This window comes from Gallinula chloropus (assembly GCF_964237585.1).
Source record: "Gallinula chloropus genome assembly, chromosome: 12".
Classification (NCBI taxonomy): domain Eukaryota; kingdom Metazoa; phylum Chordata; class Aves; order Gruiformes; family Rallidae; genus Gallinula; species Gallinula chloropus.
The window spans coordinates 15,594,568-15,621,653 of record NC_140097.1 but is presented as its reverse complement, the minus strand read 5'-3'; the positions used below and the strand labels follow the sequence as shown (position 1 = coordinate 15,621,653).

Genomic DNA, 27,086 nt, shown 5'->3' with positions numbered 1-27,086 from the left:
TAGGCGGCTTCCCCAGGGCAAAGCCCAAAACCGTGTCAAAAGCAACAGGGAGGCTTCAACAGGCCATGGGCTCCTATGCCAGCTGTTGCCATCGGAGCCGGACGCTCCCTGGTGCAGCTGCTGGAGGCAGCCATAGGGCAAACAGTGAGGTCCAGCCGTGACCATGGATCCCAGGGCCACAGATGGCTCCCCAGACTGGCACCCTGTCCCTCTGGTACGCATCAGCATTTCAGATATGAACTCCATTGTTCAGTCCCCCTCAGGCACCCATCTTCTTCCCACCTCCCCAAAACCTGCCATCAGGTCTTTAAGGGCTTCTTGAAAAGTCAGGTGCAGAGGTGCCCCCTAACTTGGGGCTCGCTGGGTGCAACCGCAGCTAAGCCAAAGGGTGATGCCTTGCTTCACGGGCAACCCAAGCCAAAGGGTGATGCTCTCCTTCGCCAGTGACCCAAGCCAAAGGGTGCTGACATGATTCGCAGGCACCAAGTCATTAACCTGTCATGGGTGAAGCACTCCTTGCACAGAGGCTGCAGCCAGGGTGGAACCCTGCTTTTGCAGGTGAGGAGAGCCAGTGTGAGGATCTTCAGCTCCTCAGTAACTAATGCTGAGCAAAACAAGTGTGTTAAGCTTAAAAACCTGTATCAAGCACCCTTATCTGTGAAAGAATGAAACCATGTAAAACTGTCTTCACAAAGGCATTTACCTTCAGGAAGAAATGCAAACCAGTGGATTCAAAAGATAACTGTGTGGGGCTTTAGTCTATTTTTTTATTACCCAGTAATTGGCCACTGCTCCTTATCTTTCCCCTGAACGCCTGGCTCCGATGTGGGCCCTGCTACAGAAACACACCTTTGGGTGGCTGTGAACTAGAATAAAGGTCTAGTTAGCCCAGAGTAAGAAAGCAGACTTCTCAGTAATGAACCAACCTGGATTTCTTGATGTTATTTTTTAAATCCCACCTGTCACTCTCTAACTCCCACTTCAAAAAGTCAATACACAGCCACAGATTTAACACACAGCTGATGATTTCAGCGATTAAGACTCCCCACATTGTTGCTGTACGAAATGGTTTCAGCTCCCTGAAACGAGCTCTGTCCTTGATGACAGTGAGGCAGATTGATCCTTGAACTCCTGCTGCCAGAGCAGATCTGACTATAGTTGCATGGTTATCAGATACAACAGGTGTTCACCAGCAGAAACAGACTTGAAAAAGTTATCAAGGTTCCTTGCTCTCTCTGAGAAAGCATGGTCCGTGCTGTGAAGTAAAAAGCTGAGACAAAAAACTATTTATCTTATGCTTAAATGGATATTTGATGTAGCATCAGAACACCAAATAACCAGCATTCTTTAAAAGGATCCTTTTATTTCCCATGCAAATCTTTCCCCGCTCTGGCCAGCATTATGCTTGATTTGGTTTTGTTATTCTAGAGAATTAAGAGGTTTTATTCATTGTAGGTGCTCTCATCTCTTACAGTCTGGGCATCTGCTGTATTCCATTTGTATCTCTGACTGGAATCAGTTGAGTAATTCTGGAGGGAGTTTACAATTTAAGCAACCTTTAAATTGCAGCCATTACTTTTGACTCGCTGAGTCAAAAGGGCCAGTATAACTCTCTTCACATCTAAGAACAAGCCATTTCTTCAACCAAAGTACGTACTTTGGAGTCAGCAGTTCCAGGAGATAAGCAACAAAGAAAAGAAGGGCTCTTTTTTGCAACTCTGCTAGGATGCTGGAGGAGTAAAGCTCCTGAGAAGCCAGGCTGACACTACCAGCAAAAAAGCAAACCAAAAGAGACTTGGGGTTAGAACAAGAAGGCATTTTCTGTGAGGCTTCCCCTGAACTGAGAAGCATCCAATCCTTTAAAAGCCTGAGGAACAAAACCTGGGATTTTGCTTGGTGGCATGATTTATAGATCCCAAGTAGAAGCCTAGGACTCAAGCTTTTACTGACCGGCAGGCTGTAGATCCATATACATCTTGGTTAAGCATTTTCCTCTGAACCTGACTATCTCAGGCACCCACGGCACTTCCCTTCAGTGTCTCGTGAGCTGAAGACATCATGGGAACAAGTCTGCCAACATTTCTGCACTTCTGCCATTCTCAGGCTTAAACTCAAAGGCAGCAAAGCTGCTGTGAAATAGAATAGAACCCGACTGGCAATCTTCTGCCTGGAACGGGATCTGGCTGGGCTTCTTATGGTCTTATGAAATCTTATTTGCAAATACAAATTGCACTTTCTGCCCAGTACCATATACTTCTTTCCTTTAAGCTCTCAAGCGTTGGGCAACGTCCATTGAATGTGGTGTTTTATCGTGGGATGGTTTTTATTGTTTTCAACCCTTGCTGCCTAAAGTATGGTTCTGTATGCAAGGGTAGGAGGAAAGGGTCAATAAATGCAGTGCAAGCAGTTAGTAAAGGTCCCCAAAAAAGTTGCTTGTCATATTGCATTACAGTTCATCTACAAGAGGTCTCTCAACACAAATTAATTCTCCCTCATGGTAGGCTTTGCAGTTAAATAAGGATTACCATTGCATGTCCAGGAAAGATAAACCTAAAGAGGGTAAAAATAACCTCTTCTAGATTTAATGAGACAGTGGAGACCGAGATGCTGAGGCTTTGCAAATACTTGGGTCTTGTCAGACATGCTTTTCATGTAAGAGATGCATGTTGTGTTCTCTTCCGGATGATGTAATCCTCAGGGTGACCCTCATGTGCTTTTGCCATCATATGACACTTTACTGGATATACAGAGTCCCTTTGTGTACAGAGTCCTTATTTATAACTCTCAGGGCTTTTTTTCCTCTTCCTTTCTGAGGAGACTACTTTTCATTTGAAGATGGAGATTTGAAGATTGCTGTAACATGTCTTTTGAGCATCTATGCAATCTCATTTTCCTGAATCTGAAACTGAGCCTTTGCAGTTGCAGAGAAAGACACACTGCTTTATTTCTCATTCACAATGGGATGAAACCAGCATTTGCAATAAACCAAAAAGAATTAAAATTGAGGCATTTCTGTTGCTTTCACTTTAAGTTTGCAAAAAAGTGGGGAAAATTATTCCTCAAAGGTAGCTTTCAAGGGGAAATATTTTTAAACTGAAACCCTGCTGAGGTAGGGCTTGGGGTTTTTTTTTAATAATACCTTAGGCAAAAGCAAGTTTATTCCATATTCACAGATGCCAGTTACCAGAGCAGCCAGGAATCCAGAAGGAAAAAACCCACAGAACAACAGAGACACAAAAACAAGGAGCTGCAGATAGAAGCAAAGCAGCCCTCCAGTCAGGACACAAGTCCTGTGGCAGCTTTTATGCCCTAGTGTAAGATTTTTAAAGTAGAGTGGAGTATTCTGTATTTTAACCCTGCTTCATAAGGGAGTTGAACTTAAAAATTTACTAGGGCTTGTAGTCTGGAATCCACGTCAGTTCTCCTTAACACCAAGGCATTTAATGTCCTGGATTGCTAATTTCCCTAGTATTCTTTATGCACCAGTTCACTAGTTTTCTCCTACAAATTGATGCAGAACTTCCTATGGTGACACACAAAGTTGTTATCTGCACTCTCTGAACACCGAAGTAGGTTCTTATCACAGGCATCGGGCAGAGGGTGTCACCTCTTTCTGGAGCCTGATCTTCACAATTAAAAAAGAAAGTTCCTCATGGACTCTCCAGGCAGGGCAGCAGAACCATTCTTCCTCTTCTGAATGCTGGGGAAAGCGGCCATAATCCTGTTGCCCCTACCTGGCAAACAGCAATGAGGGCACTGGATCTGCTGCCTTTCTTCTGTGTCTCTGGTATAAAACGAGGGTCCTGCCCTAGAGCATGAGAGGACTCCTTGTGCCCTGACCAGAAGAGACTGTGTGACTGTCCTTGCTCACTGAAGGACCGAGGTGTTGCTGACCTCGTTAGCTAAAAGCCATCAGACTCCTGCTCTTAGTGAGTGTCCCTCTGTTTGCCAGCCACAGCCAGAACGTTGAGGCTAAACTCACCACAGGACACAGCAGTGTTACAGAAACCTCTGTGCACATATTAGGCTGTATTTACTGTGGGTTTGCACTTATATTTTTAGCTGACTGAAAGCTGTAGCCTTGTCAGATGCGCACATTCATCTGCAGAATGGGGGTTGAACTCAGTGACCCAGAAGGTCCTTTTCAACCGCCACATTTGTACTTTATTTCATGTCGCATTATGAAGTAAATGAGGAGTTGCAGCTTGTCACCACTCGATTACACATCTCCAAACAACACCGACTTTCATCCTACCCTTAAAACCAAGATGCGCTCTATGAATTGAGTCATCTGACGTGCCAGCGGTGTGCTCAGGCTGATGTGTTTCAAAAGCAATGTCTTCCAGGAACACAAACCTCAAAAGGAGAAGGACAGAAGTACCTAAATGGTCTTAGCACTGAGCATGACTTTTCAGAAATTATTACTTACATATTTAAATAATCTAAAAAAGCCTCATAGATTTTACCCCAAAGTTTTCAATAACCTAAAATCAGCCAAACTGAGATTCTGTCCATCTGTGGCTTTGATTAGAGAGGTACCAGAACTAGAATCTCTGTCAGGCAAGAGAGGGAAAGACAGGTTTTTTTCTGTAGATTAGAAATCTACTCTGGCTTTAGGCTGAAAGAGGCTAGAAATGTTGACTTTTAAGACATACCACAATGGTCAGATGACAAGGTTTAGCTTTTAAACAGGAAGAGAGAATTATGGTACTTGATTTTTTTTTAATCCTGGTCACTGCTAATCTGGGTTCAGAGACACACACCCACTTAACTCTGAATTTTGATACAGCCATTCTCATCTCTTTTTTTATGTTACTCTAAACACTTCACATCCATCACATAATTATTCCAGGACTTACGGGTAACCCTACAAATCAGTTGAAGGCAAAATACGTAGCAGAACTTCTTTACTGTGGGGAAAAGAAAAAAACACACAAATGGTTAGTACAGTATTGATGTGATCTATTACTGAACCATCCTGAACACACACACGTCCTAAGACCACTGAAAGGTACAATAACACGCTTGAATGATCATTTATAAAGGTTTCAAACCAGACACTGCCGGTTGCTCTTCTCATCGACCCAGTCTGTGTGTTACCAGGATCTTTATGGATGCAGCAGTATCACAAACTACCCACACCTGACTCCTGCAGCCCTCAAAGCTGCCCTACAGCCACATCTTAGTACCACTGTAATTACAGTTCTGCCCAGTTCCTGCCCTGGCTCAGCTGGGGCATAAAGCAGAGGAGGGAGGAAAGCTCTACGTGTAGCTCTTGCCACGCAGTGATGCGCCCATTTTCTGCCACACAGAAGACTTTGTGCTGTATCTGTCCCTGGGAAAGCAGATGAGTATACCCTGTTTACTAAAGCACAATTTGCATCTCCTGTCTTTAAGGAGTCCCATAGCCATCCCCCTCTCAGGATTTACTGGGGAGGCTGAATCAGCATAAGAATCTATGTGACCTCTTCAAAAACAGTTTATAAAGTCTAATCTAATTTATATACTTGTATAAACCTGAACTTCTTTGGAAGTCAGAATCTGTGAATGGCTTTTTAGCCAAAGGACTTTTATTTCTAGATCTTTGGTTATTGAATTACATGATGGATGTCATTTTTACTTTGTGCATACATTTTTGGATACACTTAATAGATAAGAGGTGTTAGACTGTGTTTATGCCTACATTTTCCCAGCTATACCTGTAATGAGCAAATACCATGGTCTTAATTAGGCTTACCAACTGCTCCACTTGGCTTGTGAGGGAAAAAGTGTAACTGAAGATGAACTACAGACCCAAGGGGTGGGGTTTCTCGTGAAGCTTCTTTAAATCTCTGAGAGAAATCAAGTCTTTCCTGGAGCACTATTCATTAATTGAATTATTTACTACCTCTGGTCCTGTTAGGAAATGACACCAGATTTAGCAGGTATGCCACCAGAATTAGTGACTGTAGTTTCTGAATTAGCCCTAGGCAGCAAACCTTCATAAGCTGATGAAACGAGGCTTTTCATTTCAGTACTTAGCATTCAGTCACCTGCACCTCAATTTGTTCAGCTTTGTTCTCCCCCCCCCCCCCCCCCCCCTTATTAATGGCTAACCTATTTCTGAATTTTCTCCACCAGCATCCAGAAAAGATCTTTCTGCAAAAGAGAGGACGACTCCACCTCTGTGAAGACTGAACCGCTGGAGAAGGAAAAGGTGGCAGTGTTAGTGCAGGCCAGTAAACTGATGTCCCTTCTGTGTGTTTATCAAGTAACCCTGAAACATTATTGGGTCAATTTTTGCCTTTGTCTCTATGGACACCCACATCTTCCCATGACTCAGTAGCTAAGTTCCACCCCCTCAATACTTCAGGGAAGACACTCTTGCCTTCAATTCTTCAATGCTCCCCACTAATGTCCAGGTTTTCATTCAGTTTTACAATAGAGACACTCTGCTTGGCACTGGGTGTTCTTCTTACCTGGTGGTAAAAGTACCTGTGGCATTGCTTCTCCTTTGTGAAGAGTGATAGTAACCAATAAGGTACGCTGTGAGTTCGAGTCCAGCGCAGAAGAGAGCGGTCAGCTAGACACAGCCTTCTTCATAACTTTTCAGATTAGTTAATTGCATTGAGACCAGACACTGGATATTCCTGCAGTTGTGGAAAAAAGGGGGAAAGATCCGTAAGGAAATTGCTGTTAAAGGCTGAGTAAATTGGACACGCAACCAAGACACTGAAGCACATGACATTCCCTAAGCAAGGGTACGCTGTCTCTGAGGGACTCGGGGCGCAGCAGAGCCCTGAGCTGACAGATATATCTTTCCCAAAGGGCCACAAGTGAGGACAGAAAGAGCAAGAAGCAACCAATGAGGAAACAAGAGATGCAGGAATTCACTATTGCTCCTTAACAAAAAGTAGCTGGGGGTGGCAGGAAGCCAAACATACTTCTCCCATCAGCTCTAAATCTTTTCCTGATCAGTTGCAAAGCAAAAGCAGATTCCTGGTTCTCCAGCTTCTACAACCAGTGTGATAACCCAAACAGTGAGGGCATGACAAGGAAGAGAGCCCAAAAGCACAACACAGCATCTATGAAATCCTCTGTCTGCCATGCATGTGTGGCCACCTATCTAATAGATAGTGAGATTTATGATTTATTTCAGTAATTTTAGCTTTGTTCCTCTCTGTGCACTGGGACATGATGTCTGCTGCACGCCCCTCCACAGTGCTTGCCTCGTTCTTACCTTTCACAAAGGCCCTGCACAAACTGGTGTGGCTGGTAAGTGCTGGGCTGGCAATACTCACAGTACTGCTGTGCACCCCACCCAGAACTCCTGCACTCACCATGATGGACTCCTGGCCGTGCTGTTTTGAAGCGGTGCTCTCCGACTCTGGATAAGGACAGGCACAGCGTGAGATGCAGGCTGAGCCCTGGCTGCCTGACCACCACTCCATCAGCCTGGGGGCCTAACGTGCAGCCGGAAACTTGGCCTTTGCTGGCCCACAACCCGTTCCTACAGGCATTAAAGCTAGCAGGCAGGGCAGGTTCCTGGTCACAGCAGGACCAGCGTGAGCCCAGAAGAGTTGATACGTGGCATACTGATGAATGGCAGAGGCTGGGGAACCAAGCTGAGTTACCAGAAGGATCCAGAAAAAAAAAAAAAAAAAGAAAGAAAAAAAAGTAGAAAAATGTCTTTGAGCTCATGGTTCCATTTATTGTCTGCCACGTGATTCCTGGGGTAATCGGTTGCAGCGATGGTAACTGTTCCTAGAGCCTGATGCTCCAAACCTGCCAAGCCAGCGACACGTCAGGAGAGCGGGAAACACGTTCAAGATGAGCTGCGAAAAGCCACGGGGAACACTGGCAAAGCTTGAGCGAGGCAGCAGCAGGGCAGGGAAGCAGAGGAAGAATTCTTCAGGCAAAAGTCAGATCTTTCAGCGTGGAAGAAACGTGACAGCCTTCCCTCCGCTCGTGTTTCCTGTGCAGCCGGCCAAGGCCCGTGCTGATGGGCCGCTCGGCCTTGTCCTGCCATCTCCTGTTTGTCTGGCAGAACTGCTCCAACGCCCAGCTCCGGGTTGCCAGCGATCCCTCTGCGTGTTCAAGCTAAGCCAGAGTTTCCCTTTGACATTTTTTACCGTTCAGTTTTGAACAGACACACGCCGTGCCGAGCCGGGAGTGGGATCCCAAGCTTTTACAAGTGCTCATTGCGGGAACAGAACCATAACCCGGAGGCAAAGAGTTAACAGGGATGAAGCAACCCTTCACAGGGCTGCCAAAAGCCAGAGAGAAGGAAAGAATTACCAGGGCATCCCGTCTTTTCCCAGTGAGCTTCAGTGAACTTACTCATGGCTTTCGCCTTTTAAAACACTTGGAAGCTCTGTAGGCAAGATCTCAAAACCAGCCGCTGGCGCCGAATTGGCACTGGGTCTTCTGGGGGGGTGTCGGTGTTTGGGTTGGTTTTTGTTTCTATATCCTGATACCTGGAAAAAAGTTCTTGGAAAGATAGAAACAAAATTTATCTCCCATTCTGGCCTCCTCCCTTCTCTTAAACCGCAGTCAACCTTATTTGACAGAGCTGAGATGAAAGAGAGCGAGCAGCCCCAGACATCTCGCAGTTCGGTAATTAACAGCCTGAGGGGGCTGAACTGGAAATTTGGCAATTCCAGCACAAATGCCACGTAGAAGAGAAAAAGTCTGGTGGCCAGACTTGTAAAGAATGTGATTCAATAGGCACCTGCACATCAGCTGGATCCTCCAGCCGTGCTGTGTAATGTTTGTACTAGCAGATCCAAATGCATGCCTTGATTTGCGGGGTATCAAGAGTAAACCCCACAGCCTGTAAGGTCAAAGAACAGGCACTCGTGTGAGGTCTTCCAGGGGCAGGTATCCCACCTCGCAAGGACTTGCACTCCTGCCTCCACTCTAGGCCCTTGTCTTACACTGCCCAGTGTAAGACGTGAGTAGCTGTGTTTGGAGTCAGCAGCCCTCGTAGTCTGTGATCACACAAACCCTGACACCTCTTCCTGTAAACACACCACCACAACAGACTTACAACAGCACCTGCACTTACATGTTTTAGCTGTGCACACCAAGGGCAGGTGAAAGGATGGACTTCAGTGAGGATGTTGCAGAGATGCAGGCTCTAAATGAGTAAGGAAAGCTGGACACTCCGTGGTTATCACAGTGATATCACACCTGTGACCATTAAGCTCTAAAACACTCAGGGGACAAACCAACAGCCACATTTCCCATACCCATCTTGTGGCTGCTCCCCTGCAGACCTGTCCTGCACCAACTGGCTTTCTCACCTCTCTGTTTCTTCCCATGACTCTCTCCATAAATTCCAGAGGTCCCCCAGCCCTCCCAGGGCCGTGTCCATCACTGAGGTAAGGTATCCCAGCATTTGGGCTGTTGTAGCTGTGGAAGACACTGACTTACCTGGTAGCTTTCCATGGGCAGCTGGGACAGCAAACCGTTCTCTCACTAGAATATAGAAACTAATCTAGTTAAAACCACATTTAAAAGCAGCCTAAGCTGAGGGTGAGTGTATCTGCTTACACTTGACATTAGCATTGGTGTAAGTATAGCTGCATTTATATTGACTCAGATATTAATTAGAAGAAATATCTTGATATACTTTGATAGGAAATCATTCCAAAAACTGAAGCTTGAAGAAAGAAGGCAGCTGCAATCCAGAAGACTTGCATGAGGCATTCTGAAACCGCACACACAAGTGTTCAAATATGCCAGGAATATACTCTGCTCCCACAGATACTCCTCGTTTTCTTGTGCTGCTCCTTTTTGTAGTCTCATGTGCTCTTCCTGGCCCCTCATGGCTAATGAATGCGCCAGCTGATCCCTTTCCGATGGAGCAATGCACACTATGCAGCCTGTACTACCAGACTACACTAAATTGCCAGCTGCTTTTTTTGAATTGAGTTGTTCCTAGGCTTTATGCCAAACAATTCCTGCCCGGGGCTGATCCAGCTGCTCCAAGTTACTCAACAGTTCCTCCTAATCCACTGCTGCCATTTTTGACTTGCTGCCTCTTTCATACAGAATCACAAGTTTCATAGGATCATCACAGAACAATCTGTGTTGGAAGGGCCCTTGGAACCCCTCAGTGCCACCCCTGCCATGGGCAGGGACACCCTCCAGCTGCCCAGGGTGCCCAACACCCCATCCAACCTGGCCTTGAACACTGCCAGGGATACTGGGGCAGACACAACTTCTCTGGGCACCCTGTGCCAGGGCCTCCCCACTCTCTCCGAGGATTTCTGCCTCCCAGCTCCTCTCCATCTGCCCTCCTGCAGCTGACAGCCATTCCCCTTGTCCAGTCTCTCCCCAGCTGTCCTGGAGACCCTGGAGGGACTAGAAGGGGCTCAGAGGTCTCCTTGGAGCCTTCTGTTCTCCAGGCTGAACCATCCCAACTCTCCCAGCCTGTCTCCAGAGCAGAGGTGCTGCAGCCCTCAATCATTTCCATGGCTTCTTCTAGACTTACTCCAACAGCTCCATGTCCTTCTTGTCCTGGGGATCCCCCAAGCTGGATGTAGCACTGAAGGGGAGTCTCCCCAGAGCAGAGGGACAGAATCCCCTCCCAGACCTGCTGGTCACACTGCTGGGGATGTAGCCCAGAACACAGTTGGCTTTCTGGGCTGCAAGTGCATGTTGCTAGGTCATGCTGAGCTCCTCATCCTCCAACACCTCCCCCTCCTGCCCTCAAAGTCCTTCTCCTCAGGGCTGCTCTCCGTACATTCTCCACCTAGCCTGTTGTGCTTGGGGCTTCCCTGACTCATGTGCAGGACTTTGCACTTGGAATTGTTGAACTCCATGTGGTTTGCCCAGTCTCACCTCTCCAGCCTGTCCAGCCTGTCCCTCCTGATGGCATCCCTTCCCTCCAGTGTGTCAACCACACCTCACAGCTTGGTGTCATCAGCAAATTCGCTGAGGGTGCACTCAATCCCACTGTGCACATCTCTGACAAAGATGTTAGATAGCTCCTGTCCCAGTACCGACCCCTGAGGAATGCCACCCATCACTGACCCCCACCTGGACATTGAGCTGTTGTCCACAACTCTGAGCACAACTGTCCATCCAATTCTTTACCCACAGAGTGGTTCATCTGTCAAATCCACATCTCTCCAATTTAGAGACAAGGATGTCGTGTGGGACAGTGTCAAGTGCTTTGCACAAGTCCAGGTAGATGACACTGGTTGTTCTTCCCTTATCCACCAGTGCTGTACTGCCACTGTAGAAGGCCACCAAGACCTGTGCTTAGTGAAGCAGTGTTGGCTGCCACCAACCACCCCTCTCTTTTTTGTTGGGTCTTTTTCTGCAGGTTTGGGTTTTGTTTTTCTCAGCCTGCCTCATGCTTTTTCTCCTCCTGCCACTTCACTTTCTCCTCACCTCTACAGAAACACATCAGGTTTTCTACCATTAGGTATTTGGGACTGGATCAGTGTTCTACCTCCATGCAAGTAACATCACTTATGAAACACGATGCTGGTGAATACTGACCTTCAGAGGAATGGAAGAAGCATCAACAGTAATTTTGCTCCCTACAAACAACGCAGAGAGGGAAGAAGATCTATTTGTGGCCCCTTTGTTTGCAGATGTTCTGGCAGGTTTCTCAAGAGTCCTGAGCTCTGTAGACAGCCCATTTTTGGGCTGCAATCCCAGTTCTGCTCTGGGCTGTTGGTAACTTAGTGGGGTTGTGAACATCACCACGAGCCCACCTGCACATTTTACCGAGTCAAGGAAAAATACAGTGGCCTCTGCATAGCAGCTCTTAGAGGTGCTCTCAGATATTCCACACCCTCATTGCTCTAATTAAAGGCTGAGAAAGCTTTCAGCAAATATTTTATCAGAAAGTAAACCTTCAAGCACAAAAGCTGTGTTATTTCAAGAAAAAACAACACCCAGGCTCTCATCCACGTAGCACAAAGGAAGAAAGGTGAAAGTCAAAGATGGAACCCATTTCCCTTTCTCTACCACTCCAGTATCACACCGAAAAGCAGTAACTTCAGAAAACCACAAACCCTACAAACCACCATCAGTGGTGCAAAGTCAGGCCTATAGTGTCATTGGCAGCCTACGGGAAGTTGCAATTTGGAGACATCTCAAAGGTGTCACCATCTCTGATGAATTGTCAGCAGCGCAACAGAAGGTGTTGGCCACAGCAGAGTGACCTGCAGAACAGCCAGAACATCTGAAAGAGTGAGATGGCTTTGTTTCTGCAACTAAAACTGAAAAACTAATTACATGGTGCATGAAAACTGGATTCATTCTAATTCCAGATGGTTCCTAATGTCAGCAAAGACCAAAACCAGCACCCTGGGGCTGCATGGCAGCTTGTGCAAACCAACAGCAGGATAAGAACCTGCAAAGGAGCAGCACTCTGGTCACAGCGAGCATATGAAGGTGTCAGGTCTGAAGGCCACAGACTACGTCAGCAGGGAGAAGAGATGAAAGGCAGGGAGCTCAGTCTGACACTTCGCAGCAGTGGCACAGTGCGGTCAGTTTTCTTTTGACTCAGTTCTTCAAGCATAGGGAGATGTGCTACTTCAGCTCAGTTGGGCAGCTGCTTCGTCCTCCATGACAGCATCTTCAGATATGCCGACTGCTTCGCACACTACTCTGAATCCCATTTGTTACTCAGATTAAATGATCCAGAGTCAGGAAAGCACAGACACCAACGTCCACCAACAGATGTGAAACACAGCACAACTCAGGCACATCAGGCTGGAGTGGTGAGCAACCACCAGTGCTCAACTAACCAGCAGTATCTGCAGCCACAACCCTGCGGGCAGGTTCCTGGGCAATGGCTGTCCTGTCCGGGGCACGTTGGAGCTTTCTGCTGTTTGACTCTGTGTTTGCACCAGCAAAAAACACTGGCACCCAAAGCATGGGAAGCAGGCACATGCTGGCGATAGCTACAAATTCTGTGCCTATGGGGAAGTGTAAAGCTACAGGGAACTTGCTCTTACAAACCCAATCTTGGTTTTGAGAGCTGCTGCTAAGTAACCTCATGATTATGTCTGAAAAGACTTTACCTGTCCTATCAAGGCACAAGGACTTCAGGCTGTTCTTTAGATCCAGGTATGACTATGCTTCATAAACCTCCTGCCAGAGCTGTCAGTAGCTTGGGCTCAGCAGTCCTCAACCCGACAGAGATCTCAGTCTTCTGAGCAGGGAGATATTAATGCTCAGTCTCTAAGACTTTGATAATTGGCTTAATAAAGGCTCATTGTTCATGTGGCCATATCAGGAAGCGAATGTTCTGCTGCTGGGTCAAATACTCTTTTATCTCATCATAAAGACTCAGCTGTATCCATTTGAGTTCCAGGGCAGAAGACATGGGGCAATAAGCTGAGTAATATTTCGGATGAGTAGAAGCTGCCTGAACATCTACTCAATGCAATTTGGAAATAGGATACAAACCTGAGCTAGGAGCAGTCTTATCACCAGAAACAGAGGGGGGAAATGTTTGATTCCTGTCCAAAAAGCAGAAATCATCCATTTCAGAAAAGATAAAAAATGCTGCAAGCGCTGGCAAGAATGCAGTTTTTAAAACACTACTCGTCTGTAGTTCTAGAGAGATCACAGATATTATGATAGTGAAGGATCAGTTTTAAAGTTTCTCCTGCCTGTGAAACCCATTACAATATTTTAGCACAGGACAGTCACAACTCAAATGTCCAGCTGACATTTTAAAAGTAAAATAGATATTTTAAAATTATAAAGTTGTTTGAAATTCTTGCTCCATAAAGAATTGTGCAGGTGCTTCTCTGGCCTTCACAGGGTGTCCTCCTAACCCAGGGTCTGACTTGGCAAAACCCCACAGTGAGCAGTGGCAAGTTCTGCCCATAAAGTCCCTGAAGCTCTGTCACCAGCTCTCTCCCTGCCACGCTGGTGGAAGTCTGGGTGTGCACACATGTAACTCACCTCAGCCCAGTTAAAATTCAGCCCCCTCTACGTAGCTAACTCAAGGTTTGCTTCTCTATGTAGCCTTTATCAGCAAGTTGTACATGACATATATTGTCCTCATTAAATATTAGTATAGATTAAGTTTTAAGTAAATTTTAACTGCCTCTCAGGTTTTCTCCAACATGATCAGAACAATCAGCTTTCATTTCACTGCTCCCACTTGGTACGTTATATCTTTACTTCAGAAATAGTCTGCTTTGGCATCTAGAACCGGATCCAACTCTTGTTGGTTGTGAGGGGGGGGGGGCTAAATGTACTTACTGCATCTAAGCCATTTAACAACCACTTTGCTTGACAATTACCATCAAATCTGCTGACTTAGTTAAGAGCAGCATGTCTCAAAGCCACAGGGTTGGAGAGGTAAGGCTGGCTGAAGCAGATTCAGTGTATGCAGATCAAGTCTTGGGCTACCTTGGTGATACCACACTCAGCGACCAAGGGAAGAACGTTCCCTCCGCAGCTGTGACAGCTCCCTTCTCATGGGAATGTGCCTCTGCACCAAGAAGCAGCGATGCCTCTCCTTCACTGGGCAAGCACACGGGCTGTCGTGGAAGAAGAGAGAGAAACAGGGTGAAGTCATCTTCTGAGGAGTACGAACACTGCTCAGAACACTGTTTTTCCCAGCAATCACTAAGGAATGCTTGTGTCAAGTTTTTATATATAAACTTACAACACAATACATGAAACAATCACATGAACCGGCCACTTTGCTTCGTTTAGAGCTCACAGAAGTGGCATTTATAGTTTTCCATTGTTTCTGCTAAGTCCTCAGGTGGAAATATACCTTTTCCTGGTCCTGTACTTCAATCCTCATCATCAGCCTTTAAAAAACAAAAGAAGGCAAAGATATGTTTTTCGAAACCGTAACTTCCATAAATACCACATAGCTGAGTTTTAACATCTCACAGAACCACAGTATCTCAGAACCTCATCCCAGTGGGACTTCCAAAAATCACCTATGGCTTAATTTTCTTCACCTTCATCCCACAAAGCTCGGTCCATGGGGAACTTTATGGCTAGCATGAGTCTTCAAGCCTTACTTATAAGGCAGAAACGATCACCCCCGAATTACCAGCTCCATGGCAAGGGGGAGCGATGCATTAGCTGGCAGATTCCTTTCTCAGAGACTAAATACAGCAACATCTGCAGCCTGGAATGCAGCTGGTGACCCACCCTCCCAACTCTGCATCGGTGACATTCCCTCCAGGCACTGCATTTTTTCTACACAGAAGAGACTCAATGTAATTCATGTTTAATTAATGGCCATTCACTACAACAGCTTTTCAGCTAAATAGTCTCCTCTTACTCTCTTACCGAAGCATTTTTGACTCACATAGTTCTCTATTTCAACAGGTCTGTTCTTGCTCACCCATCATTTGCACGTGTATGTAGCCATAAAGCCTTTATCCTCCAGCACACCCTGCTGCCATTACAGCAAACACAGAACTATCCATCAGGGCAAATCCCCTCGCAAAGACGCTCTGCTGGGCTACTGCGCACAACTCCCCAAGTGTTTCAGTGCCCAAGAACAGTCCTGTTGCTCTCCAGTTCCATTATACATTGACTGGGTAGTGTAATGCTGCCAGGTATAGAAGCGATAAGCAAAATAGTTCCAGAAATCCTGCCTGGGGACAGGAGAGTTGTTCAACTGTAGAATAAAACCATATTTAATATTTCTAGGGGACAGTATCAACTCATTGACCCCAGAATATCCTTGTACTGATGGGGCAAGCCTCAGCCTCCCCCTCTGGCTTTAAGTACACACCTCCTGGGGCTTCTGTGAGTGTATTTGTTAATTCTCCCAGACAAACACCACCTCGACACACCTTGGAGAGTATATGAGAAACTAAAATGTAATTTCAGGAAGACCTGGCACCACTGCCACCAAAAGCACTAGATCTACCCTCTGTTTCCCACACCAGGACAGGAGTTTGCACAGCTCTTTGACCCAACAGCTGAAACCAGTCTGGTCAAAGCTAAAACATGGGAATATCTCATGGGACAGCACAGCTGTCAGTGCTCCCCAAACATGAGCACAAATAGCTTAATTTTCTGGTTCTGCAGCAAACTTAAGTCCTAAGTTTTCAGCCTCTCTCAGATAAAAATGAATATTAAGACCCACACTTGGAACAGCTCAGGAAGACTAATTAACCCCCCAAAACATCAAGCAGAAAACATGATTCTTTTTATCTTTTATTGATACTGCCAATGTGACTACCTTTACGCAGGCAGATTGCTTTCCTACATTAAACACTTCTTTATTAATTTGGAAGTAATGCTTTGCCCTCTATGCCTCCTAAGGTTATCCAATTAACAATTATACTTTAAAGAAGTTTCTGCATTTCTCTTTAAGCCCCCCCACCCCCCAGTCTGTGTAAAGGTTACTTGGCAAGAATACATGCATATGACATTACATGGAGACCAATCCACCACTAAAAGGTAATGCACATAGAACATAATACAGTACTTCGACATCATTTCAAATAAATACCCACATACAAATGTAGTAATTTTAAATGCAACAATATTTCTTATGAATCAATACTGTAACAGAAGATGGAAATATAAGTCCCCACATCTAGGAATAATAATGCTTCTTTTTTTTTTTTCCTTCCAGCAAACAGAAATCTTTTCCCCACCATCAGTATTACTTCAATTTGTACTTTTTTTGAGGAGTGGGAAGGCTCCCCCCCAACAAGTACCAATTTAATCATCCACATGAGCCTCAACAAACAGCAGAGACACAGGTACAGCTTGTTGACGCTCTTCTGTTTCTGTTTCCTGGAATTACAATGATTAGATACAACATGCACGAGAAGATACCAATGTCTTGTTGTTCACATTTGCAAACAATACTATGGTTAACTGCATCCACCACCATACAAAGCTAACGTAACATCAATATTCCTGATATGTCCCCTGTACTGTTACCACAAACGTGTTAATAAGTCTCGCTCATTTATTCACCATGAGTCCATTTGGTTCCCAAAGCGTATTCGGGTTTGTTTAGGTTTTTGTTTTGTTTTGCTTTTCTTGTTTTGTTTTTGTTTATTTTTTTCTCTATACCCCTGAATTTGCAAGGATTTGCATGATGAAATATCATTGACTAACAGAATTTTTTACAATTCCTTGAATATATAATCTCTATAGTAAGACTACCCATTAAAAATGTGCGAAAGGGGAGTTCACTTTGCACTTATTGCTCCACGTCTTTACTGAATTCCAAACAGCCACTCCACTTCTAAGTTACAGGACTTAGACTAAGCTATCCGAAGAGTCTCCCTTAAAATTATTAAAGGCACTACTGGCAATAATTAATGACAGAAAGGCGCTGATACATAACACCCTATCATTGACAACTTTAGAATTTTTCTTTCTAAATGTACCATAATTTGGCACAATAAAATGAAAAAGTAACAAAACAATTCCAATTTGGAATTTCACTGGTATAGTTGTATAAAATTCTGTTAATCAATAATACCTCAACTTCCTAAAACCCAGGAATTCTGGAATTTATAGGTAATACTACTTATTTAATATTTTTCAAGTGCCTATTACTGTTTTAACCAGAGCAAAGTCAAGTTTTCTTCTTGTTACATTGAACTATTCCTAAGAATAATAATACAATATGAAAAAAACCCCAGAATTTGAATACCCTGGATTTCTTAATGAATATGGCAGTTTAAAAAAGAAAAAAAAAATCAGTAATTTAAACATAAAGCTTAACATTTCATAATAGTAAAAAAGCTGCTGAAGCACAGCACAGTTTAGCAGAGCTCCTGGGTTTGTTTTTTTTCTGAAACTCTTTTCTAATCACAATCTAGAGCTCCAGGAAAAAAAAATAATCTCTGCCACATGCTGTTGTAGAATTCAAAAAATCACAAGTCCAAATTGGAGAGAGACTATGAGCGCAAACCACTGCATTTATATAAACTCTTCTACATAAGGAATTCAAGAAGCTAAAGAAAAATATGAAAATATCAAAAGTGCACAAGTTTAACAATCAGATTAAAAAAAAATGAGCAACTGCAACGAAATAAGAAGTTCCCCCATCTGAACATTTCTAGTAGATCGTGAACTAATACGGTGATCATTACAATTGAAGTAGGTTTCTTCAGCACTTGTAAGTTTTCTTACTGCAGCAGCACTTACAGGTAAAGCTTGTTTGTTTTATAGCTTCGGACAGAAAAGGAAAGTTTCAGGTAGTATATAGGAAAAGGTGTTTTCAAAAATTAGGATCAGGACAGTGGTTTCCATTCTTTGTGCAACGGGCTACCACTTTTAACCACAGTGAGAGAGGCTAAGAAATGCTGTTGCACTGTTGGAAAGGCCTTCTCCAGGGACTACTCTACAGCTGGAAAATGGAAAATAAAATAGCATTAGAAAAAAAAAATATATTAATCAATGTTTATTTCTCAATTAAAGAACTGAAAACTTAAAACGATGCGCTGCAAAAGCAGGTTAGTTGGTTGAGGGTGTCTGTTAGATGTCTGGGGTAGGAGCAGCCGTTACAGCTCGCGGGTGCTTTCCACGCCGATGAAACGACGCTTCACGGGTTCAGCCTGGGAGCAATAGCTTTGCAGAAAGAAGGTTTCTTACAAGTACTGAATAAAGCTTTGCTGTTCGAGCACAAGGTAACAGCAATACATGTGCAAGAAACGTTTTCAGTGAAGCTTTAGATTCTCCAGGAACATGCAGGTCAGTGTATCATGCAGGCCAGTGCAGGGAGTACCAGTCAGGAGAGCCCGCTTGCAGAGGTAGGCGACGGCTTAAGGAATTTTCCATGCTTTATCCCAACCCATTCAAAGTGACATGACAAACCTCCAGCAAACGTACAATTTCAAGAAATTGTTAATGAAGAATGACAAGATTCAGTCTGAAGTATTATCTAAAACCACAACCAGCAGGATCAAGTCACCTTCCCACCATTCCTCATTTCTTTTTATAACGGGTGCCAAAAGAAGTTAATCTGCAACCCTGATAAAGCTCAGGGATCAGTCAGGTTTCTTGGCTTTTTTTATCGTTTTGGGGTTTTTTTGAAAGATCCACAGAAATGAATGGAGATGGAAACGACTACTGAGACTACTGGGCTAATAGCAAGCTGTTCATACTTGGAACTGAAAGCATGAGCCAAGACTGCTAGTAATAGTCACCGCCTGGTAACGACGAAATCTCTAAAGAAAGTTCCAGTTAATTTGAAAAAAACCTAACATGCATTCAATTGTTTTCTCCAATTTACCTTTTTGCCATTAGTATTTTGCAAAAACACTGCCATCAGAAACACAGAGCAGTGAAAACTATTAAAGCTCCCTAACCACAGCGGAAGCGAAATTGAAGAACTGTTTCTATGGGAGCAAAGAAAGTTAGCACTCAAATGCCTGGTTTTACAAAGTACTTTTAAATTACACTTAATGCAGGAATGAGAAGAATAAAGGCCTTTTGGAAGATTGTGCAGCAAAGAAGAGAAAGCAGGATTGAAAACTGTTAGAAGATGTCTCGCTTCTAAAATTTCAAGCCTGCTGTTTAGCAATATTAAAGCTCAAATTCAGGAGAATTCAGTGTTTTCTAAAAAAAAGTAATAATAGATGCACAGGCCCTTAGTTTCTAAAGCAGAATTGCTACTTGGTTAAACTTCTCCAGCAGTGATGTTTGAGCCACGTCTCGGGCTTAAGTCACTTGGGGATTTTTCTCTCCTCTCAGTACTGGTGAGCGCAGCCCCGCCACCAGCCTGTGGCTTTCTGAGGGCTCCCGGCTTCGCAGCGAGGTGCCACAGCTCCGCTTGGTTCCTCACACTGTATGAATTTAGGCTGCTTTCCCCACCTCCCACCCTCCCAAAGTCTTCCCCCCCACCCCCCCTCTAATAACTGGGAAGCCAAAATCCCAGATAGTTTCCCCTCCCCGGGCAAACAAGCTGTGCTCCTTATTACCTTCTGTTAGTACTGTGAGATCTCCTGACTACTTATAGGCAGAGTGGCAATGCACAGGAAGCAAGCTGCTCATCAGCTACGAGAAATGGTAGTGAGATGAGGCAGTACCACACCAGGAATATCAGAATGGCTTTATAAAACATCACTATCAAGCAGACAACTGTGCAGCCTTGTGTTGCTTTTAGTAATACTATAGGCATACAAAATTATTTGAAAAGAGTACAAAATGAACAGGGCTTTACATTAAAATAAAAGTTTGAGGCTAGGCACTTGAAAAGTTTGGTTCAAAGGAAAGAGTGTGCCTTCTCGTGCTCCACACATTTTCAACAATTTTAGAAGCAACATTTTCAATCTTTTTCCTCTTATCCAGGCACCAATTATGAAGTACACTTTTGTATTATCAAACCTATTGTAATTAAGTGGCTAAAAAGGCCCCTTAGCAGACAATGTTTTGTTTTTAAAGGTTAGTATGTATCCTAAAGCTACTTCATAAATAATTATTAGCAGAATGACCTGGTTCAATTTCCTGTGCCTATAATGTAGAGCCCTGTGAAATATGTGCTTGCATAAAGAATGCAATTATCTTTTGTGTATTTAAAAAAAGTGATCAGAGCTCTGAAATACTATCCTATTTAGGTTAATACTGAAAGCTGAGAAAAACTCTTTTGTGACTGACAATACTAGACCATAGTCACATTAATTCTACACATTAATGTTGTGTGGCTACAGTAATATATAAAACAGATTCTTTCCAAAGCATTATGCTTGCAAGGAGCAACATGAGACCACAAAGATCCTTTCAGGACACGACACTTTTCCACAGCATAACTCCTTAAAAGTGGAACTGTCTACCAGGTAGGATCCAAATTCTTAAAATTTTAAGGTACATATCAGATGGGGTAAATATTGCATATTTTTTATATTAATGTGCAAGTTTCTTCTGGTTAACCCTCCAAAGAGAGGGAAGCAGAGTGTAAATAGTGTACCCTACCGAGGTTGGTTTTTTTCCTAGCTTTTATAGCCTATAAAAGCTTTAGGACTTTGGTCAGTGGTGATGTGACAGCACGTTCTTAATATCTGCCACAATAGGAAAATTAAATTTTGGTTCTGGTTTTGAAATGCTCTGCAGTTTCAAGACATATGTCCAATTTTAATGTTTGCTCTTCACCACTTATTAAGCCACAACAAGAAGGAAGTTTTACTGTTCGCTTCTGCCTGTGAAAGCATTTACTGAAGTATGCTGCAACCCTGGAGAAAGGATCACATTTGTGCTATACAAACTACGGTGAGTAGCACCAGATATACTATATCAGGTGTGTACTCTTAACACTTACCATAAACAGCAAACCCCATACGTGTTAATTGTGGAAACAGCTAATTCCTTTCCACTATTAACTTGTTAACAGCATCCCCATACTTACGAATTAGTTACAGTTAAGACCACCATAATACAATTTGTATTACCTGGTTCAACAACATACTAGTACAAGTCAACTCACTGCGACATTAGATAGTGGGGATTTACGCTGACAGTTACAGCATAAAATAAGATGCATAATATGTTTTTTCTACACACCTGCCCTAGTCACAATAGATTTTATATTTCTCACTACAAAAAACCTGGTTGTTAAGGACAGAGCCCTCAGGCCTGTCTCCGCAGGACCGAACGTGACTTACAGTAGGGTTACTGCTCTTGGCTTTGGAAGCAGATTTTGTGCGCACCCTTTTGGACTGCTCGTGGTCCAGCTCCAAATGCTCCAGGCGCTGGGTGAGTGCCAGTTTCTGCTGGATAGCCATCCGAAGCAAGGAGTTCAGAGTCTTCTTCTCATCCTCAGCTGCTGCAAGCTGCCGCTGCATTTCATCCAGCTGTGTGACGTATTCATCACATCTGCAATGAAATACATCAGCCTTTAGCAATCTCGTCTCCATCCACAACACACGACTCCCTCATGCGTGGCTAACGCCTGCAGAGCGACAGCCCTGCGGCTGCTCGCACACACGCTCCTTTAAACAGGAGCTTCAACCAAACCTGTAGGAAATCACAATTATTTTCACAGAGTTCTTACAATCCCACACTCAGGACACATTCCCACCATTCCAGGTGCAGTATAATTAAGCAGTACAATATAAGCACCCTCAGTTAATTAAACTACAGACTCAGATATCAAAGTACTTGTGTCTAAAGATTAGGAAGAGTTCCTTTCACAGTGAGTAGACACAGCGCAGTCAAATGACTTCTGCCTGTACTTATAGAGAGACCACAATGGCTCTAAGCCTGATGCTGGGAAGGGATGGAGGGAGCAGGGACAGACATCGGGCTGCAAAACAACCATTGCTATATAAATGCCACTTGATGAACACCTGAACTTCATAGTTTACTGCTTCACACATGGAGCCCAAACAACAAATGAACAGCACCATTAGAAATAAGCATCTTTCAGGATTCTACCTTAACCTACACCAATTCCCACTGTAAAAATTCTATAGTATTTTGTTACTGTTTTCCCTACAGCAAGTGGTATTTGTGTAACTGTTTCACTATCAACATTAATTTTTAAACACTTAAACAAAGGAGCTGAGTGTACTGGTAACACTGCAGGGGAGGGTGTATGAATGCCTGCAAGCTGTTGCCATCTACAGTCATCCTCACTGGGCTTGGAAGCTACTTAACTTGCATAGTGCATCTTGAACAATTAAAGAAATTAACATCTTTACAAGTAGATGCATATTTACTGCACAGAGAAGACCAATTATGTATATGGGTAGAAAAATAAATATTCATAGGTACCAGCTGGAATTTACAACCACCACATCTGTAAAATACAACTTCTTCATAAAAGCAAGAAATACAGCAGAGAAGTTCCTTTGAACAGCAACATGGAAAAGTCCCTGTGCCTTTACGGGATATTTATCATCATGAAGTCATGTAAAGCAGACTGGAAAAACCTAGCACAGAACACAAACTGTATTCACATGCAGATTTGTCAGCTGTGCTCATACTATAAAGTCCCAAATTCTGCTCTCCTAACTTCAGATAGCAGGGTTAGGCTTCCTAATTATATTTACTTGGGAAGAGGAAAAGGGAAAAAAATAGAATTTTATTTTTGAATATGCATGGAGATTAACCCAGAAAAACCCACATAAAACCCATCTGAGCCATGACTGCAGTGTAGCTGAGCACAGCAGAGGGTTTTGAGTTGGCATAACCCTCCTCCCCTCTCATGGGCAGCAGTGCCAGCTCCAACCCGAGGGCCCAGCTAAGGGAGGAGTAGCCCACAGCAGCACTGGACCATGCCCTCTGCTCTGCGCAGTCACACATGTTGTCTTCCCTGGGGGATAAGGAACCCACTGCTGGGAGGCTGGGGGGCTACAGGCTTCCCTCCCGTGTCCACACATACTCGTGACATCTGAAATGAAAAGCCAAGTCTGGCTGTATCCCAGGTTTCCTTTCTGCCTTCTTTTCCAACCATGCCTCAAACCTGGTTCCTCCAAAGCTCTGAGACTGTTCACAGGGAACAGAAAGCCTTACCAAATACCCCAGCAACATCACACAACTGCAGCAGCAAAACATGGTCTGGCACTGGGGTGACCTGCCTCCACCACCCTTGTTTCATTCTCAGGTATTACCCTGCCAAAAGATCTGGGCACAGTGACTGTTTCCCCCGAGCCCCCCTTCCCAGCTCCCTTCTTGTGAAGCAAAACGTATTCTTTTTTTTTTTTTTTTGTACATAACAGGATGCTAATTCAGCCCCAAAATTCTGAGCTCAGCAAAGCCACATCAGGACTGCTGAAGTCTGTCTACTCACTTGACTTCCACCAGAGAAGTGCTAACCAAAGCCAGCCAAGGTAGGAGGGGCAGGACTTCTTCCCACCCCACCATCCCATCTAGGAAAGACAGGGATGATGAAAAGCAAACAAAACTACTGCAGTGAAGCAGCCTAGGGACTTGCACAAGGTCTTGCCAATGTCCCTTTATCCTCCTCTTTGAAGATTCCTGGCATTGTGTTGTGCCAAGCCTGAAGGCTGGTAACACCAACAAACGCTGGTCAGTCTGCAAGGCAGTGAAGTCATCAGCAGGGGAGTCGAGATAATCAAAGCTGTGGTGTTGACTCCAAAAAGTTGTGGTAGCAGATCACTATCTCACCAAGCCTTCTGTTAGCAGAGAGTTAAGGCATTAAGTGACTGTCCCTGGAAATGACAGGGCGTTCCCCATTTCACAGGCCTAAATCAGCTTGCCCCAACTCTCTGCAGGGAGTTTGTCCTTCCCTTCCCACAAGAAGGAAGCAACACTAGTAACATACATGCACAGCTCCAGCTTTCACTGTCCCAGAGGAACTGTGCTCTGCAAAAAACATTAGCAGGTCAGAACAGAAAGTGTCTTTGTTGTTTTTAAAGCACCTTTGAAAGAAAATAATTAATCTTTCCTGAAGAATCTGGAATGAGCATGAGCCCGCCATGCATTTACACCTTCACAGCTTTCAGGGGAGAGGGAACACAAGGCTTTGATGTTGCCTATTTTTCTTATCACTGGTAATTAACAGCAGCAAAAAAGGGAGCTTAAGGAAACATCAACTAGATTTTAGAAAACATGATCAGCTAAAACATCTATACAAAGGAAATATGTTCAACACTTACAATGATTATTTCTGAAGAGTAACACAACATGCTCTAAAATGCTATCTGAAGCCAAATTATTGAAAAGCCTAACTAAATATGACTAAAATACAAATACAAGGTCTAGGATGTACTACATTTCATGATGTTTATAGCTAAATTCACTACTGAGTCAAGATCTGTTCTGGGAAAAAGTAAACATTGATGTAACCAAATGTGCCTGGGTATAATTATACTCCCCCCTCCTCTGCAGTCAATTGAAGGACCACATAACAACTTCCCGGACAGATGTGACTGAAGGAGGCCTCTTCAGAGAGACACCACCTCCTTTAACTTCTATCTCAAGAGATGAAACTGTCAACCTACACAAGATATTAAAACACAGAGGATTAAAATGACAATTTTTCAGCTTTACTAAAACCTGGGAAACATATTAGCAGAGCAGCAGGAGATGTAAATGAGCTGTGAGAGCTGTATTAGCCCTGTTATTTCAAACTGGATCTTTTTATTAGAAATTAAAGTTACAGACCAAATTTTAACACCTTCTCCCCAGATCCCAATCCCTGGTGAAAACCAGCCCATCTGCAGAGTGACACAGGGAAGAAGGTTATGGCAGTAATAAAGCTCCTGGATCCCTCTGACAAGGTGGCCATCGCTTGGTGTGGTGTGCCAAAGGCAGATGAACCCGTGATGTTCTGCAGAGCCGTGCTCCTCAGCACCACGGGTAACATCCAGAGCCAGGCTGTGCACAACAGGCATTTTTGAGAGGAAGAACAGAGAAGGATATTACTAGTGGCTAGCAGCAGCAAACAGCCATGTCTTCAGAAACCAGACCATGATTATTACCTAACCCAACCTGAGCTGGTCTCCTCTGAAGGAGCTCACATTGGATTGAGGTTTACATACCATAAAACCAAATCACAGAGCCCCAGATTGGTGTGGGTGAGAAAGGCCATCAAAGCCCCCCCCCCCCCCCCCCCAAGTGCCATGGGTGGGGACATCCTCCACCAGATCATGTTGCCCAAAGCCCTATCCAACCTGGCCTCAAACACTGCCAGGGACAGCCACAACTTCTGCGGGAAACCTGTGTCAGGGCCTCCTCATCCTCCCCAGGACTAATCAGTCCACAGATCTCTCCTGTAGTTTGAAGCATCCGGGAAGAATCATCCCTGCACCAAGAGGGACAATCAGCCTCACATCGCTGGACAGTACAGTTCTAAATTTCCACCCCTGAAAACTTTCAAGGAGAGATCATGAACTTACAGCAGATTTCCTCCTCCTTGAATTCAAAAGAAAGCTTTTTAATATTTAAAGGCTGAAATTAACAATCTTACACCACTAAATTAGAAGTAATTGTAAAGCTATTGCATGGGCAGGATGTTTTTCACAGATCTTCACTGAAGGAAGGTGGCAGGGGCTGGAGGATCTAATCTGAACCTTCTCCATCCCTCTCTACCCTACACCACTGAAGCTGTGCAGGTCTGTTTCAGAGACCACAAACACTGGCAATTACTGTTAGTTGCCAAATGAAACCAAGACTCACCTATCTAAAACGCTACAGGTACAAATAGCTGCTGGTGCAGTGGTCACCCACACAAGGTATTTTATAGTAAATCACCTTCCATTTTGAATAAAACCAAAAAGCCAGAGACCCTATGTAACAAGAGCTGGTATTGTCTTCACTCTGAGTATTTCTACGGCAGCACCGCTATATCACAGGAACACCTCTTGTGTTTTACTCTCCTTAACAGCAGGCATTTGCACAAAGCACCCAGGCACACGGGAGTTGGTGGCACAGACACAGCTACTTCCAGAAACACCTGGGAGAAGAGCACAGACTGCCACAACCCAGGCCTGTGGCCTGCCTACAAGGGGCACCTTCACCAAAGCTGAGCCTCAATGTATCCGGTATTACTTGTAGTAGGCATTTCTATTGCCAGGCTCATTCAGTTTAGAGCTGGCCCATCAGTGCTGTAAACAGCATCATAACCAAGACCTCATGCCTGCCCTTTTGCAGCACGCTGGTAGGAGAGTGCAATGCCTGTGTGCTACTTTCATGTGGATGTGGGCAGCCCAGACGTTTTTCTCTCCAGGCATCATTCACCACCTCTAGCTGTAGCACCGAGAATAGGAGGCAAACGCTGCTACTCCTGCCTGTGACTCCCGTTCAAAGAATTTTCAAAGTCCTGACTCTGTGCTTGGCTCCTCTGAGCATTTATCCTGTGGGGCATTTTCAGAGAAGCTGAATACTCCCACTGTGTGGAGCCCAGCATGAAAACCCTTTAGCTACATTTCTCAGTCCTGTAAGGACTGCACTGTTCCCTGCATGAAGTTAAACTCCTTTATATTCTGAAGGCCTTTGATGTCCATGAACACAAGAGTATTTTCCCAAATGCTCCGGATACTTGGAAAACAGACAGAGCTTGTATGATTCTGAGCTGACATACGTATTCCTTTGAAACCTCTTCTCCATTAATGAACAACAGCTAGCTGCTGGTTTCTTGTGTGTAATCAGGGCTTTGTTTCTTTATCACAAGCACTATCTTGTAGCTGCAATCTCAGGTTACACGCCATGTCTTTCCA

At 44.3% G+C, this 27,086-nt stretch overlaps 1 protein-coding gene across 2 annotated transcripts in view; it reads right to left on the bottom strand.

The window, feature by feature from the left end:
* Positions 1–18,228: 18,228 nt before the first annotated feature.
* Positions 18,229–27,086, bottom strand: part of BICD2 (BICD cargo adaptor 2) — a gene marked incomplete at both ends in the record, with an annotated part of 82,993 nt that continues 74,135 nt past the window's right edge. The window contains 2 exons of one of the 2 annotated variants that reach the window (XM_084269419.1): positions 18,229–18,316; positions 21,567–21,777. In XM_084269419.1, the coding sequence (XP_084125545.1) occupies positions 18,311–18,316; positions 21,567–21,777 (217 nt within the window). Of the gene's footprint in view, positions 18,317–21,470; positions 21,778–27,086 lie in introns of those variants that run through there. The other variant, XM_084269418.1, reaches the window with a different exon arrangement.